Source organism: Hydra viridissima, unplaced genomic scaffold, assembly GCF_058129835.1.
Source record: "Hydra viridissima isolate aposymbiotic clone 2 unplaced genomic scaffold, HvirCarnegie_v1 scaffold_4, whole genome shotgun sequence".
NCBI classification, from domain to species: domain Eukaryota; kingdom Metazoa; phylum Cnidaria; class Hydrozoa; order Anthoathecata; family Hydridae; genus Hydra; species Hydra viridissima.
In genome coordinates, this window is record NW_028324303.1 from 8,731,126 (window position 1) to 8,746,574 (window position 15,449).

A 15,449-nucleotide genomic window follows, 5' to 3' on the forward strand; every position below is an offset into this window, starting at 1 on the left:
TAAAAATTACTATTATATAACTACTATGTATTACGGATAAAAAAGTTCGTGAATTTTAGTGACGTATACGTTTTATGCTTTATAGCAATGGCCGAAAAAAATACAAACAGCGATAAATTCTTCGAGATTACGAACTTTTTTTCGTACGTGAAAAATTGCGTTTTTACGAAAGATTTTTTTTCTTGAAAAAAACTTCGAATTGTTTATAGCATTGGCCCCTGCTCGTTTATTCATATAAACGCAAAATAAAATTAAGTTAAAATACTGATGACGTCGATATCTCGGCAAACGGACTGACCAATATCAAGTTTTTTTTTTTGAGTTATTGCAGATTATATTTCGAGCTATTCCTTCTTTTACGAAATGATTTACGATTTTACTACTTTTTACAAAAGTTTGTACGCGCTCGTGTCTTGAAATAAAAAAGCAATAAAATTTAAGCTGCATTTAACTGCATTTAAGTAAATGTGTTTTAAATGATAAAATAACCATTTCAAAAGTTTTTTTTACCTATGTATCACTGTTAAACCACATGTTTAATCAGCTAAAAAAATTAAATTAAAATATTTGTATATTTTTTGCCTAAAACAGTTTCCTATACGTAAAGCATAATAAAATCGCTCCACTTTACCCTGCATAAATTTTGTACTTCAGATACAATTCTTTTTAACAAAAAAAAAATCAAATTCTAGTATATAGTAAGTCCGGATTGACACAGGAAAATGATTTTTTGAAACATTTTTGAAAGTAATACCAAACAATCTGAACTAATAAGTTGCTTAGTTTTTGAATAACTACACTTCTTATTTTTCCTAAATAGAATGTTGCAAAGCTAATTTTATTACTTTACTATTGTTTCCTACGCACATAACCTAAAAACTCCAACCTCTATGTCAACTCTCAAACAAAAGTGTATGGTTCTTTTGTGAAATACTCCAACAATTCTCCAGATCAAAGAAATGAAAAACAATTTAGGAAAACGTAGGACCATCTGCGGTTAGCTTTCAGTTGTAAAAGCATAACTTCTTATAAGCACAACTTCGAGTAATAATCCTTCTGCTTTCTCTTACACCGGTATACGGCGTGAGGGATGTTTAGCGACTGTGATTTAACTTCGTCAACTATAACCAATAGACCACTAGATAAAGACGTTTCATCGACTGAAAACTATACCAAGAGATACTAGTCCATTAGAATCTTTTGCCTCAATCACAATTAAAATCAAAAAACTTAATACCACTAAATAGTAGCACTAAAACTTTTTAACATCAGTTATTCCTAAAGTTTACTTACCAGAAAATTTTTTTTGTTAACTACTCTTTCAATGGTTGATTTCTATAAATTATGATTCTTTCATAACAATTCCATAGTCACTTAATCTTAGAAACTCGTTCCCAATGCTTCTTTATAGAAAGAAAATAGAAAAGCTAGGAATCAACTTGAGTGTTATTCTTTCAAGCTAATCTCATATTGTTTTGCAATGCATAAGTTCATAAATTCTCAGTAATAATTCGGGTAAATATTTGAGATTAAGTTGATACTGAATAAAAAGCTTGTAATAAATGTTATGTATGCACTTTTCTCTAATTTTAACGAAGCGCGCGCCTAAAATATAAAACAGACCAAGAGATTTATCATGGCAAATGATTCAGATACTTTTATTGTAAAAATTGACGAAGTAAGAGATGATAAAAAGGGAATATCTGTTACCACGTGCGCTTTATTCATCATAGCAACAATGGCTGGTAGTGGAATTTTAGCGATTCCTAAAGCTGTAAGCGACTCTGGCTGGACAGGAATACTAATGTTGGTACTTGGCTGCTGTATGTCGCTTTACTGTGGAATTATTCTCGGCCAGTGTTGGATGCTAACAACGAGCACGACAGAAAGTTCCAGACACCATCTAAGAGATCCGTATCCCGTGATCGGTAAATTCGCAGCTGGCAAATGGGGAAAAAGATTAGTTGAGATCTGCGTCCTTGTAACTTTGGTTGGGGTTTGCACAGTGTTTCTGTTACTATCGTCGCATCAAATATCGTCGTTAGCCAACACAAAAATCGGTTCGTTGACTGCGCAGAACGAGTTTAGAGTGTTTGTTTTGCTGTGCGGACTTGTCCTTCTACCTTTCACTTGGCTGGACTCTCCAAAAGAAATATGGCAGTTTGCTTTAGGGGCAAGTTTGTGCACCATTATCGCATGCGTGTTCATAATTATACGAACGAGCATGTACTTGTACGAAAATGGCATTGCTCCAGCCAGTGCGAGGAAAACAGAGACTTTTGAATCTTTTTTTTCAGCCTTCGGAACAATAGCGTTTGCGTTTGGAGGTGCAACAGTCTTCCCAACGTTCCAAACTGACATGAAGTATCCGCAACGTTTCCCTCTTTCGGCAATATTAGCGTTTATTGCTGTCCTTCTTATGTACGTCCCTGTTGCAGTCTTGCCCTATCTGGCATTTGGTAGCGCAGTAGACGACAACATTTTGAAAACGCTGAAGGAAGCAAAAGGACGAGGAAGGTTTATGATTACGATATCTGAAGTTGTGATCACTTTTCATCTGTTGTTTACTTTTGTCATCACAATAAATCCGATCAGCCGACAATTTGAAAAATACTTTAAAACAGAACACAGTAAGAGTTTTCAATTTTTTCACTAGTAAAGCTTAATAAACTGCAACCAACTATGCAATAAAGCTAAAAACAAAACGTTTATTTTCAAAAGCAGTTTCCACGTATCGAAAAAATGTCCGAGAGCGCACGAGAAACATTTCTGTTCTGGGACATTATTTCCATAAGTGGGAACTAGCTGCTATGCTTACGTTATCTTGTTTTTTTTAGAATTTGGTTTGACGCGAATAATACTTCGATCGGCAATTGTTTTCTTCGTGATTGGTATTTCCGAGGCAGTTCCTCATTTTGAAGTCATCCTATCTTTAATTGGTGGCACTACGGTGACGATGACGTCTTTTTTACTGCCATGCTACTTCTACTTAGTTCTAAAAAAAGATGTTCCTTTATACATAAAACTGTTGCTTTTCGAGATTGTGCTGATTGCTCTAATAAGCGGTGGAACATCCACGTATTCAGCTTGCACTCAGTTGACCAATCCGTTTGTCTCATGATATAGTTTATATAAAATTTTATTGTACATAATTGAAAAAGATAGAAACAGTAATATATTGTTTTATTCTGTGAAAATTTTACAATATTCTTGCAAGGTGACAAAGTTCTTTTAAGGTAAAACATTTCAGTTTTTTCTTTTTTGAAACATATAAGCAAATGTGAGGATTGTTGGCTCAATTAAGGCTAATATTAGTCTTAAACTAATCAATTTAAGAAAGCTGAACGATTTTAACTTAATAATGTTATTATTGAAATGGTTACAGATTGAGCCAGTGTGATAAGAAAAACCCGGAAGATAACTCATCAACTATGTCATTTTCATGGAATTAACTGGGAAATAGTTGATGCACTTGATAAAAAAGCAAATGAGTTAGTAGAAGATAAACATTTTTGTAGTGACAATATAGAAGAGGACACTGAAGAAGTTGATGATAAATGTTTTGGCCAAAAAATAAATCACTCCAATTGAAGGATTAAATAACTGTCCTTTTATCCTTAAAATGTTTTTATTACTTTATTTATTAAAATTACACAGTACTAACACACTAAAATGTATACAATATTTAAAGAATATATTTCCTTGTTTGGAAATTACTTAAACTTAAGTAACTTGAAAAGTTATTAAAAATTACCTAAGTAAATTTTTCTCATTCTTTAAACACCCCTACAGTTCTACAATACTGTAAGAAAAAAAATGGAAAAAGAAACAAATCAAATAACAATATGAAGCAAACATCAAAGAGCTGTATCAAACAATTTATTAAGGTCTCATTTTCCTTGCACAAAAAACAAAAAATGTTTGGCTTATGATGTTTATAAAATTAAAACTTTTATTTTTCTATTATTGAAATGAACATAGAGAAAAAAAATGTAAATGGAACATTGATATACATATTGCAAATCTAGTTTCCTTAAAGCAAACAAAAAAAGTCAAATATGAAAAAAGTAATTGTCAAACAACTATCTTTTTACCCGGCGTTGCCCCTGAATTTGCAAATATGACATCAGAGATAAGAAAATTTCACGTAAATAACGTTTTTACAAGCTGAGGAAGTTCTCGAGGACTTTTTATGTTTAACACAGTATCAAATTTTCTGATTGCAAATTTGCATTTTGAATATACCATTATATCATTTTTAAAATAAGGCACAATTTCCACTGACTAATAAAAAAAAAGCAATTCGCTAATATGTCCTTTTATCTTAGAACTTGATTATTAGCAGAAGTAACTTTACTTGAAAAATCTAAAGTCTACCACTTGCTAAAATCATGACCTTTAAAGTTGTCGAGAATTTTAAAACTAGGCTAATATTTTAATTTTGACAAAATCATATTTCAACTTTCTTTTAACCTGAAATTTGGTTTGCTTCAGTTTAATGACTGTTTTAGTCAAATTCCCAAGGCAAGTACTTAAGATGACTAGTTAGAGCTATAAAAATTTTTTTTGTAAAATGATGCTTACAAAATTAGACCACTAGAAAATTAGAATTGGCTTATGAAAGAAGATTTTATGAAGAGTGGATCACTATTGTTGTATTATAGATTTTATGAATGCAAATATACTAACCTTATGTAATTTTTTGATTTTTGCAGTAGTAATGGTTTTTGTACTTGTGTACATTCTGAACAGTTATGGTGCACATGTAACTGTAATGTCAGCTAAGAAACACTTAAAATATTTTTAAATTACATTCAAGTAAAAATGCTATAACTAAATCTCTGATTACTATATATATAAAATGCATCCACTAATATTTTTAGAAAAAATAGAAAATTTTTTATTCTCTTATACCATTGTTTTAAGAGGAAATGTTCTGAGCCTGAAGTTTACTATCAATGAGATTTCTTTAACTGTGAGAATCTTACCATTCAGCAGATAACTTTTTAGTGCATTCCAATTAAAAAAGGTAACATAAATATATTAGTACATAACTAAAAATCTACAGTTAAAAACTATAAAGAACCAGTAAATTTTGAAACAAAAAACATATTGCATATTTTCCAGAACATCTAAATATATTCTATTGTTCAACATCTAGACAAGGCTATCAGCAAAATCACTCAACATATTTCGAAGCTGATCTGTTGCAATAACATGCCTTTTGGCATTTGCTAAATACTGTGAATAGAAAAGCACGCCATTCTGGGAGGAAATTACTTGCTGTTGTTGCTGCCTATCTGTATTAAATGGAGGAAAAACCTCAGGAGAGAAACGAGTTCCTGTCTGATATTGGATAACTGTTGAGTCTGCTAGAACCTAGAGACAAAAAATCATGATCATAACCATTTTAAAGAAAATATTTCAATACCATTTAAAATGTTTTGTTTCTTATAAAGAGCCTATTAACATTTGTCCAAAATTTCTAAGAAGCTCTTATCTTATTTGTAAATAACAGGTAATGGCAAAAAAAGGAGGACCTTTTGAAAATGAAAATTATCAAGCTAAAACATATATAACATTTTTTTCTTTAGATTTCAATTTTCAAAAATTATATTGAAAAATTAGAAAGGACAAGCTTATAAAAACAATTTGCTAAAACACTTAACCAACTCTAATCTTGAAGAAAATTATTCCTTAACAGAATCAATCTTGAGGCTGTATAGAGACTGTGTGGATTAATCTCAACTTGATCATATTTGTTGATATGGCTTGATTGAAAAATATATACATATAATCTTAAAGATTACACAATTGCCTTTTACTTTTTAAGTTAAGTTTTTCAGTTCATATTCAAGGGAGTCATGACCTTTTCAAAAGTTTTTTTTATCATCATGTTACTCTAGTTGATTCATTTATTCAACCATAAACTTATTATGTTAGTGCTCTCAAACAAGTCTAGAAAAACTGAACAAGAGTTTAAAGAGAAATTCTTTATTTTGTTCAATATAAAATCATTTAGCTTATACAGAATACATATAACATAAAATTTTAAAGTTTTTAAAAAAACTTACAAGCCACTGATGCACTTGATCACTGATATTGTAAAAGTCTTCCATGCATTTATTCAACATCTGAACATCAGTTTGCCTAAAAGAAACTAGTGACATTTTTGATGAATTTATTCATTCACATTATCTAATAAAAATTTGAGTTTAAAAATTAGTGTACAACAATAACTATTAAAGTATTTATTACCTGCATTGTCCAATTGCAGTATTTTGTAAAACATAAACAGTATGTCTAATTAGATTCTAAATTAAATAAAAAAAGCCTATATAATTCTTATGATGTTTTCTATTAAAAAGATAAACAAGCATTCAAACTCTTAAAAGCTTTTTAACTGTAATTTCTTTTAGAAATGTCATGAGTTTCTTATAACACCATATGATATAAATCAATTTTTAACAGACTGCTAAATCAATCATACACTAGGTAAAATAAAAAAAAAATGCACTGAAAATAAATCAAAATCAAAATTTATAAAATCAAACTTTAGTTAAATAGATGTTTAAAATATATGTCAAGTACTACTTGCCTTACAGAAAAAAAAGTCACTTTTACATAACAGTATTTGAAGTAATAATTCAAAAATAACTTATGTTTAAACAGTCATTTTTACATTTTTTCTTAATAATATATTTCAATTAAAGTTATACTTATTATTACATCTTAATAGATTTTTAAAAAATCTTTAAAACCTGAAACTACTTACTTTAGAGTTAGAAAACCACGTTAAAAATTGTTTAAAAAATGCACTATCAGAATATCCTACTGAAATTTTTTAAATATGCTTTAAACAGAATAACATAAAGAGAGAACTAGAATAATGATATACCATAACAGACTCCCTTAGAAGAGGCAAAAGACCTTGATATTTAACTAAAGGATCTGTATCTGTTAATGTTTGCTGACATGCTTGTGAAGGAGGAGCCAGTGGAGTTGGATGAACTTGGGAAGGTATACTTGAAGCCATTAATATTATAACCACAAATTACTTTTAGATAGCTTTAGAATTCAGATTGTAAATGAATTCCTACGTTCATCTTTGTTTACAATAGATAAAATTGTTACATGCACTTAGACTTCTGTGTACGAACTTTTCAGCAGTAAAATATTATATTTTGAAATTCGGAGACAAATTTTGCACAAAAATGTTTTAGATGGGGGTTTGAACCCGAAGCTTCTGGATCAAATCTAAAATATTAACGAAAGGGACTCATGCCACTGACGGTTTTAGAAGCCTTCCTTCAATACTAAATAAACAATAATTTTAGAAAAAATTTCAAGTTTGGTGATTTATAGTTTCAAATAAATCAGGTGAACGCGGAATGTCACAAACGGGACGTCATCGACGCAAAAAAATCAAAGATGAAAAATCAACTATTTCTCAAAAGAACTTTTTATTTCGAATTGTTAGTATAATTAATCATACCACAGCGAGCTTAATCTAATTAAAAATCAGAAAATTTGTTCTTTTTTTTTAAATTTGGGGCAGTGTAAAAGTTACCAGGTTTCCGTAAATTACCACCTTTGTTTTAAAGGCATTTTCCTTGATGAGCCAAGTTTTTAAGGTTTCAATTTTCACCTAAAGCGCAAATCTTCGAAGTTAATAGACATTTCTCTAATTCGATTGCGCAACTAATTTCTCAGCTTGAAAAAGAGGCCAGTAAGGACAAAAATGTAAACAAAATAGCTGCAAACAATTTAAAGGATAATTCTTAATAAATTACTTGTCCAATAAAAAATGAATGGATTTAATAGTGACTGCTTTAAAGATAAAAAAATTCAAAATCTAATATTAGATGATATAAATAGAGATCTGAAGATAGAATTAAATTCAAAAAAAGATGTATCGTTAAAAGAAGATATGTGCTGGGGAAAATCTCTTGAGTTTCTCCCAGTGTTCACCAGACGTGAAATTGATAATCATATGAACAAATGCGGTAAATTAAAAAGAAAAACTATAAAAAAACGTTAGAAAGAGGACTGAAATTTAAGCAAGAACGTTACATTTCTACAGACAGCTTATTTACAACACGAACACTCAAACACTTCATTGCAAAATGTACCTGTCGAGCAAGTATGAAAAAAATGATTCGTAAAATGCAAATATACATAAATCGCAAAAATAGTCAAGTTGATAAGGCTTCTTGCAGTTGCCCAGCTGGGTTAAGTGGTTATTGCAATCACATTATGGGTTTACTGTTAGAGTTGGCAGATTACTCATTAAATTCTTTTAAAGTTGTTCCTTCTGAAATCGCTTGCACAAGTACTTTAAGAAAATGGGGAGTGCCTGGTGAGAAACAGAAAAAAATATATCCTGTAATGAAAAACGTACTTCATGCTAACTTTATAAAAAGGGATTAACCCAACAGTATATGAGGCAAGATGTAACTTCAATTTTATAGACAACTTAAATGCTGTAATGAAGCTACAGAATAATTTTAAAAAAATTAATCCAAATATTGGCTATGCTCATATTATACCAAATAAAATTCTCATTGATTCAGAAATCACAAAATTTGGCATGCAGTGTTTAGGATCCCCACTTTCATATCAACTTTTACCAGTTGAACGAAATTTTATTGTTTTATCACACTTATGTCAAAATGTTGAATGCGAATCTGTTATAACTTCTAACCTTACCTTACCTAGTAAATTTTTAGATATACCTGATACATGGAATTATTCCCCAAAAGAAATGGAGTTTATGAAAAAAATAATTGTCTCACAAGAAGAAAGTATATCATTACAAAAAAAAAACTGTAAAACAAAGGCAATGTGCACAATGGTCTAAGGAGAGAAAATATAGAATAACATCATCAAATGCACATAAGATTTATATTAGGAAAAGTAACTTTGAATTTTTGATAAAACAACTTACAGAAGACATTAAAAAATCCAACAATGTTAAAGAAATGCTAAATCACGGTAATATTAATGAAGACATTGCAAAAGAAAAATTTTAAAATGTAATGCTTTATCGATTAAACCAAAATATCAAAATACTTGAGACTGGGTTATTAGTTCAACCATGCATCCCTTGGCTAGGTGCAAGTCCAGATGGACTTGTTTTAATTTATTCAAAGCCATGTTTAATTGAAATTAAGTGTCCTTACACAAAAAGAAATGAAAATCCTAATGATTTAGTTAAGGAAGAAACATTTTATATTGGTTCATTACCTACAGGAGAATTATTTCTAAAGAAGGATCACTTATTTGGCTATTATACACAAGTCCAAATGGCCCTGGGTTTATCTGGACTAACTCATTGTTTGTTCATAGTTTATGTTTATAAAGGAATTATTATTGTAAATGTTGATTTTGATGAATTTTATTTTTTAGATGTTATCGATAAGTTAAGCGATTTTTATAAAAAATATATTTTATCATTCTATGTTTCTCAGTAATAAATATTACATATCTTACATTTTTACTGTTTTATAAGAGGATCCATAAAGTTACACAATAAACAGCTTACAGTCCAAATTTGATTAATTGATCCATATAAAACAAGAGGTATTTCATTTCGTATTTGTTTATTTTTCTTAATTCGTTGTATGGCACATTCTACATGAATTCTTAAAGCTGCTATTGTTTGACTTTCTATAACCTCTTCATATGATAGCTGATCTCTCCCATTTAAAAAGGCTGGAATATTCAGTGTTACACCTAAAGGCTTAAGCAGATCATTAATTAAAAAACCCCTATCAGCCATTATAGAATCACCACTCTCCCATAGCTCTTTTTGCAAAAGTCCTGATTGCTTAACTATTTCAATATCAGAAATAGAGCCAACAAATAGTTCACTAACAAATGTTACTGCACCAGAAGGAGCAATTCCAACTAATCCTTTATAGGTTACGTGATGCTTATTATGTGAAAACAGACTTCTTTGAATCGTTAGGCTGGAAGATCTTTGACAAAGCAACTCAGTACAGTCAATAATAACTTTCGTTTGAGGATATGTCTCTTTAAAGCATTTTGGCATATTATGTTTAAGTTGATCTAAATTTGGCTAAATTGGTATAGCACCAAGTTTAAGATATATAAAATTTGACCATATAATAAGGTATCTTGAAACAGATCACTTCGAGAAAGAGTTTTAATCTGTTTACATTTTTGTCCTTACTGGCCTCTTTTTCAAGCTGAGAAATTAGTTGCGCAATCGAATTAGAGAAATGTCTATTAGGAGCAATCATATGTTAACTAGATATCTAAGTCTCGCTTCCGCAGTGAAGCACAGCCAGGTTTGTTTTGCCAGCCTGAAATAACGCAATGATAAGTAAAAGCAAAACAAAAATGAATAATTGTTAGTTTAAATAAAACGGCTACCGGCATTAAAAACTTTAAAAACTTGCTTCACTTTTTCTTACAGAATTTTTGTTAGTGTTGTGACTAAAACTAAAAATTTTAATTAACTCAACTAAAAAAACCGTAACTAAATTTAGTCGACTAACTTATTAGCGTAATAAGAATTAGTCAACTAACATTTTAGTCTAACTAAAATTAGTCGACTAAGAATTTTGTCTAACTAAAATTGGTCGACTACATTTTTAGTATAACTAAAGTTAGTCGACTGACATTTTAGAGTAACTAATATTAGTCAACTAACTTTGTGGTCAACTGAATTTAGTCGACTAACTTTTTCGTTTAACTAAATTTAGTCAACAAAATTTTTAATTTGCGTAAAATAAATTTTTACTGTTACCCAAAAAATACTTTTTTAAAATCTTGTTATGCGTTAGTTGTGAAGTGGTTTAAACGTGTTTTTTCAAATACAAAATGCTGTAAGTTACAATTTACATCTCCAAGGCATCTGTTTCAAGGTTTGAATTTCAGAGACTAAATTTAGTTAGACTAAAAAGTTAGTCGGCTAATTTTAGTTAGGCTAAAACTAACCTTAACTCCCAGCCCTAATTTTTATGAAGTTAGACATCTAGCTAATATAAATCATTGATTAGGAGCGAATTTTCTGGCACTCTAAACAATCGTTCACTATTCAATTGAATAGAGAGGGCTCAAATAATCTTTAATGTTTTATCCTGTAAGTGGTTTTCATATTTCGAACTGTTTGGTTTAAGTTTAAACTTTTTTTTTTGTTTGTTTTTATTTAGGATAATATTGCTCAAAACATCTCAATAAACTATTTTATAAACTAAATTCTAAATTAACGTAAATTTTTACATAAAAACAAATTTTCCACAACTAACAGCAACAAAGTATAGAGAACTCGCATTTCTTTTTTGTGATTAAAAACACTGATTTTACAGTGATTCTTAGTGATGGAAGAAAGACTCTGACATTAGAAGATGCCAGTGTTTTCTTTCACTTACGTGTCCTAATTTTTTCCTATAAATAAGAGTCTGGAGATTTTGAAGAAAGAACATTAAAAATTTATCCATTAAAATCGAAATCAAACACTAATTTCTTGATTGTTGGTAAAGATGAGCACATTTTGTTTATATTAAAGGAAAAACTAGAATTCTCAAAAATGAAGAATAATTACTTATTTAAATACTTCCAAAGCGTGGTCTTTCTTTAAATTAAATATTGCAAAAAGCAAAAAAAATGTTGAAAACGCTGTAAATGTTGTACTTCAAGGTTCTCGAAAATGCTGTACGAAAGTAGACGTTGATGGTATTTTTAATAAGTTACCAAGATATAGAAATAGAAATATATTACAAGAAGCAAAATTTAATTAGCGATGACAGCGATTGATTTCTCGGTAAAGCAATGACGTTAACACTAAAAATCAGAGTGATTAAAAAATGATATGCGATGATCATATAAATTTTTTTTCAGCCATTATTCTTATGATATGAAATTCAAATGTTAATAAAATTCATCTCAAATTGATGATATTCGCAATGGCTTGAAGGAGAGAGTGTGGGGTCGGTGCTTACTAAAAATAATACGTAATCCAATAAAACACAAGGAGCATATAAATAACTTTAGTAAATTAGAATTTAATCTGTTAATGTTAGGGAAGTGCGACCAGATAAGCACCGGTAATATCATCCCTCGTGTGCGCTCTAAATATGTCATGCGTTTAGAGCACACACTTGAGATGAACTTGTTGTTTCACCTTACAACCCAAACAGTAGTAAAACTATTGTTCGGGTTGCAGGGATTTCATCCATTAAAAAGCTTAGTACATTCAAAAAAATTAATGACTTATAATCTATAATTGTATTTGAGAAGCAAAAAATATCTAATAGACTTTCACAAGGTCTAAGGTTTACATAAGAAGTCTTCCACAAGAAAAAAAGTTTCTCAGTACTTTAATATTTACATATTTACTTATTGATTATAATACTTTTTTTTTTTTTTTTTTTTTTATCATTGTAATATTTTTGTTGATAATATTATTGCTGCCATTATTGTTGTTGCTATTAGTATTATTGTCATATTTCCAGACAATTGACCCAATTCTGTTTTCTTTTAACATGTTTTACCTCTGAAGAAAAATCAAGTGTTAAGCAAAATCTGATTTTTAAGGTTATTTAAAGTAAAACACTTTAAGCGAAGTTAGTTTTCATTTTCCAGTTTTGGTCCAAATAAAATTCATGTTAGTGAATGCTTTTGGACTAAAATATGTTAACATTGGATACTTTAGATTTTCTTCAGGTAGAACTTTTGACCTATTTTTTTTCGTATTTAGTGTCTTCTTTTTTCTCTTAGGTTCACCATTAACTTACTAAAGAGAATCATTCCCTTATCAATTTCTTCTACGTCGATTAATGCTGATTACCAACAGGAACAGATAACTTCTTTTTTTGTTTATCGGTTACTACAGATCCAAAAGAATAATGTTTGTAGAGAAAGAAAATCTTAAAAATGTCTTTTATAGCTTCTTTATAAAAAGAATCGCTTTCTTTATATTGTATAAAAAGTTCATCGACATTCACACGATAGACATTGAAATTCCTGAGACTCGGGAGTAAATTGTTAGCTGAATTTAGCTCCATATCAGGCAACAGATTCAAAAGTCTGGAAAATATTGTTAGTTTGGAGATGTCTTCTTGCAGTCAGTAGGAGCATTTTTTATACTCTTCCTTTATGCCAAGCTCTTTAGAAAGGCTTAAAGAAGGGCACACCAACAAATTAAGTTAAGTGCGCCGTTAGGTAAATAGATAGACTTTACTTCATTTTCTTCACAAGCTTGAATAATTTTTGAGTGGATAAGTTATCGCCCTATAACTGTAAAGAAGTTAAATTTGTACTTAAATTTGTACTTTATCTTTGTAAAGAATTTAAATTTGTACTTTATTGACTATTAACGGAAAAAATAAATGCCGATGCTTGTTACTTTTCTAAGTTTAAGCTTCTCTCATACCATTTTCAAATCGTGTTTAAACAATTTCTTAAACGGACAAAAATTTAGGCCTAAGATTACTTTTTTAAAAATAAATAAAAAATCCTAACACAATAGTACACTTTATTGACCTAACAACTCTAAATCGATTTCTTAGACTGTTTAATAAATAAAAAAAAGAACAATAACAATAAAAAAAGATGATCATTCTAATCATATTGTCATTCATGTCATAAATGTGGAACATTGTGAAAAATTTAAGTAAAACTATTGCGTAAGCAATTGAGAATTTTAACACAAATTTTAAATTGGATTGAGAAAATTTATCTCAATTCACATTGTGCAAAAAACGAATCTCAATAAGTGCAGTAAAAACATTTACAGCCCATTACATCAAAAGTCTGTGGATGATAGTTTCAGATGATCTTAGCAAACCTCGAAATAAAAACCTTTTCTTGTTTGAAAAAAATTGAACTTTAAATATCTAAAGCTTCTTGCATTTCTTTTTAAATAAATATTCAAAGACAATCTCTAGAATATATTTAAATGTGAATACATATATCGGTAGTAAGAAAAACTTGCAGAAATACAAAACATAAAAACGTAATATATTAGCTTGAGATATGCTTATTATAGTTATGCAATATACAAAAGGACAAACTATAAAAGCGCTAATCAAATTGGATGCGCTGTAGAAGGGTGCGTTGCTGCGAATAAAATGTCCTTCGACTTTCCCAAACACAAGTTTCACAAATGCGCTAGCAACGCCGACAGCGCACAGACAGCCAGCGTCCCTTGTTACGGCGCTAAACAATGTTGTATCCAAATGAACCCATTCAGGTGATTTGCAAAATCGGAGTGCTAACTCCAACGTTGAGGAAGGATTAAAACCATAGTAAAATAATATGCCATATAAGAATAAAGCAACCATAAGTGATAACATGCCAATAAGAGAAGCAGTATAACTAAACATTATAGATGGCGAATACTTTCTTGCAAGCATGTGTAAAATTAACGCAACTGACACTCCAAAAAAAGCACCGGCCATAACTTGATGAGGAAAGTGAGCAGCGATGTAAATACGCGATAGCGACACCAAAGCAACAAGCCCTAAGAAAACTGGAACGGTTATGATTAGGAACACAATCTTAATCTTCTTCTCACGAACTCCGTCATAACAATGAAGAAGCAACAGAAGACTCAATGAACTAAAGCACATAACATGACCAGATGGAAAACCTTCGAAACCAAACAAAATACAATATGAAAATAAATGCAATAATCATTTATATTTTTTTTACACAATTTTCGATAAATAACGAAGAAAATTATCAGACATTACAATAAATCATGAATGATATTATCAAACATCCAATGCATAAAAACACTTTTTAGTACCTGGTCCGGATTCACAAGTAATAGAAAATTGCTTAAGAACTTTTGTAGTGGAACCGCATGACTTTTCGTCAAACCAAAACGGACGGTCACCAAGAACGCACCTTGCAACAATATGGGCATTTAATAAAAAATATAACAGACGTTCTATACGTTTTAAATAGATACTATTATATACTTTACCACTTTAACATCACGTTTAGCCATTCCGTAACTGTACTGGCCCAAAGTACTTTCAAACCCAAACTTTTTTCTAAACAATATGAAAGAGGAAACAAAAGAAGAAACGCGTTTCTTGGATCGCCGAGATGAGACAATAACAGCATCGCAGTTTCGTTTCGTTCAAAGTATTTCTGAGAAATGTACACTGCCTCCATCTCGGCACAAAGAATATTTATTCTTCCCATCTTTTATTTTTCTAAACTAAAACTTTAACAAAATTTACTGTTTAATGAGACTACTTAATATTATTTATACTGTTTATAACTTTAGCTATATAAAACCATCAACAAAAAACAAACAAGACAAATGCGAATCAGATGAAATGCGCGATAAGACAACCATTCTCAGAATCTTTTCATACTGCAATAGTAATAAATTCGTGCGTGCGTGCAAACACGTGCATGTATGTATGTATGTATGTATGTATGTATGTATGTATGTATGTATGTAT

The 15,449-nt window shown here is 30.0% G+C and overlaps 4 protein-coding genes across 6 annotated transcripts; 1 reads left to right on the forward strand and 3 right to left on the reverse strand.

Annotated features, from left to right (window-relative positions):
* The first annotated feature begins 1,636 nt into the window (after positions 1–1,636).
* LOC145182852 (uncharacterized) lies at positions 1,637–3,176 on the forward strand. The gene is made up of 2 exons (XM_080058112.2): positions 1,637–2,630; positions 2,838–3,176. Exons 1-2 carry the CDS (start codon positions 1,637–1,639, stop codon positions 3,119–3,121), a joined length of 1,278 nt encoding a protein of 425 aa, XP_079914238.2. The 3' UTR covers positions 3,122–3,176.
* Positions 1,645–7,484, reverse strand: LOC145183716 (mediator of RNA polymerase II transcription subunit 29-like). Its single transcript, XM_090084767.1, has 4 exons — positions 6,899–7,484; positions 6,259–6,314; positions 6,075–6,150; positions 1,645–5,379 (listed from the first exon to the last, which is right to left on the reverse strand). The coding sequence occupies exons 1-4, from the start codon at positions 7,034–7,036 to the stop codon at positions 5,158–5,160; spliced, it is 492 nt and encodes a 163-aa protein (XP_089940893.1). The 5' UTR covers positions 7,037–7,484; the 3' UTR covers positions 1,645–5,157.
* A 2,012-nt stretch (positions 7,485–9,496) lies between these two features.
* LOC149889732 (uncharacterized) lies at positions 9,497–10,054 on the reverse strand. Its single transcript, XM_090085171.1, has one exon. It carries the CDS (start codon positions 10,052–10,054, stop codon positions 9,497–9,499), a length of 558 nt encoding a protein of 185 aa, XP_089941297.1.
* A 3,808-nt stretch (positions 10,055–13,862) lies between these two features.
* LOC145183714 (glucose-6-phosphatase catalytic subunit 1-like) lies at positions 13,863–15,321 on the reverse strand. Of its 3 annotated transcripts, none has more exons than XM_090084558.1 (3): positions 14,960–15,321; positions 14,780–14,880; positions 13,863–14,491 (listed from the first exon to the last, which is right to left on the reverse strand). In XM_090084558.1, the coding sequence occupies exons 1-3, from the start codon at positions 15,181–15,183 to the stop codon at positions 13,866–13,868; spliced, it is 951 nt and encodes a 316-aa protein (XP_089940684.1). In that variant the 5' UTR covers positions 15,184–15,321; the 3' UTR covers positions 13,863–13,865. The 3 variants fall into 3 exon arrangements, with proteins under 3 accessions (XP_089940684.1, XP_079915287.2, XP_089940685.1); XM_080059161.2 differs by having other exon boundaries at positions 13,863–14,620; positions 14,960–15,308; XM_090084559.1 differs by having other exon boundaries at positions 14,450–14,589; positions 14,960–15,310.
* Positions 15,322–15,449: the final 128 nt, after the last annotated feature.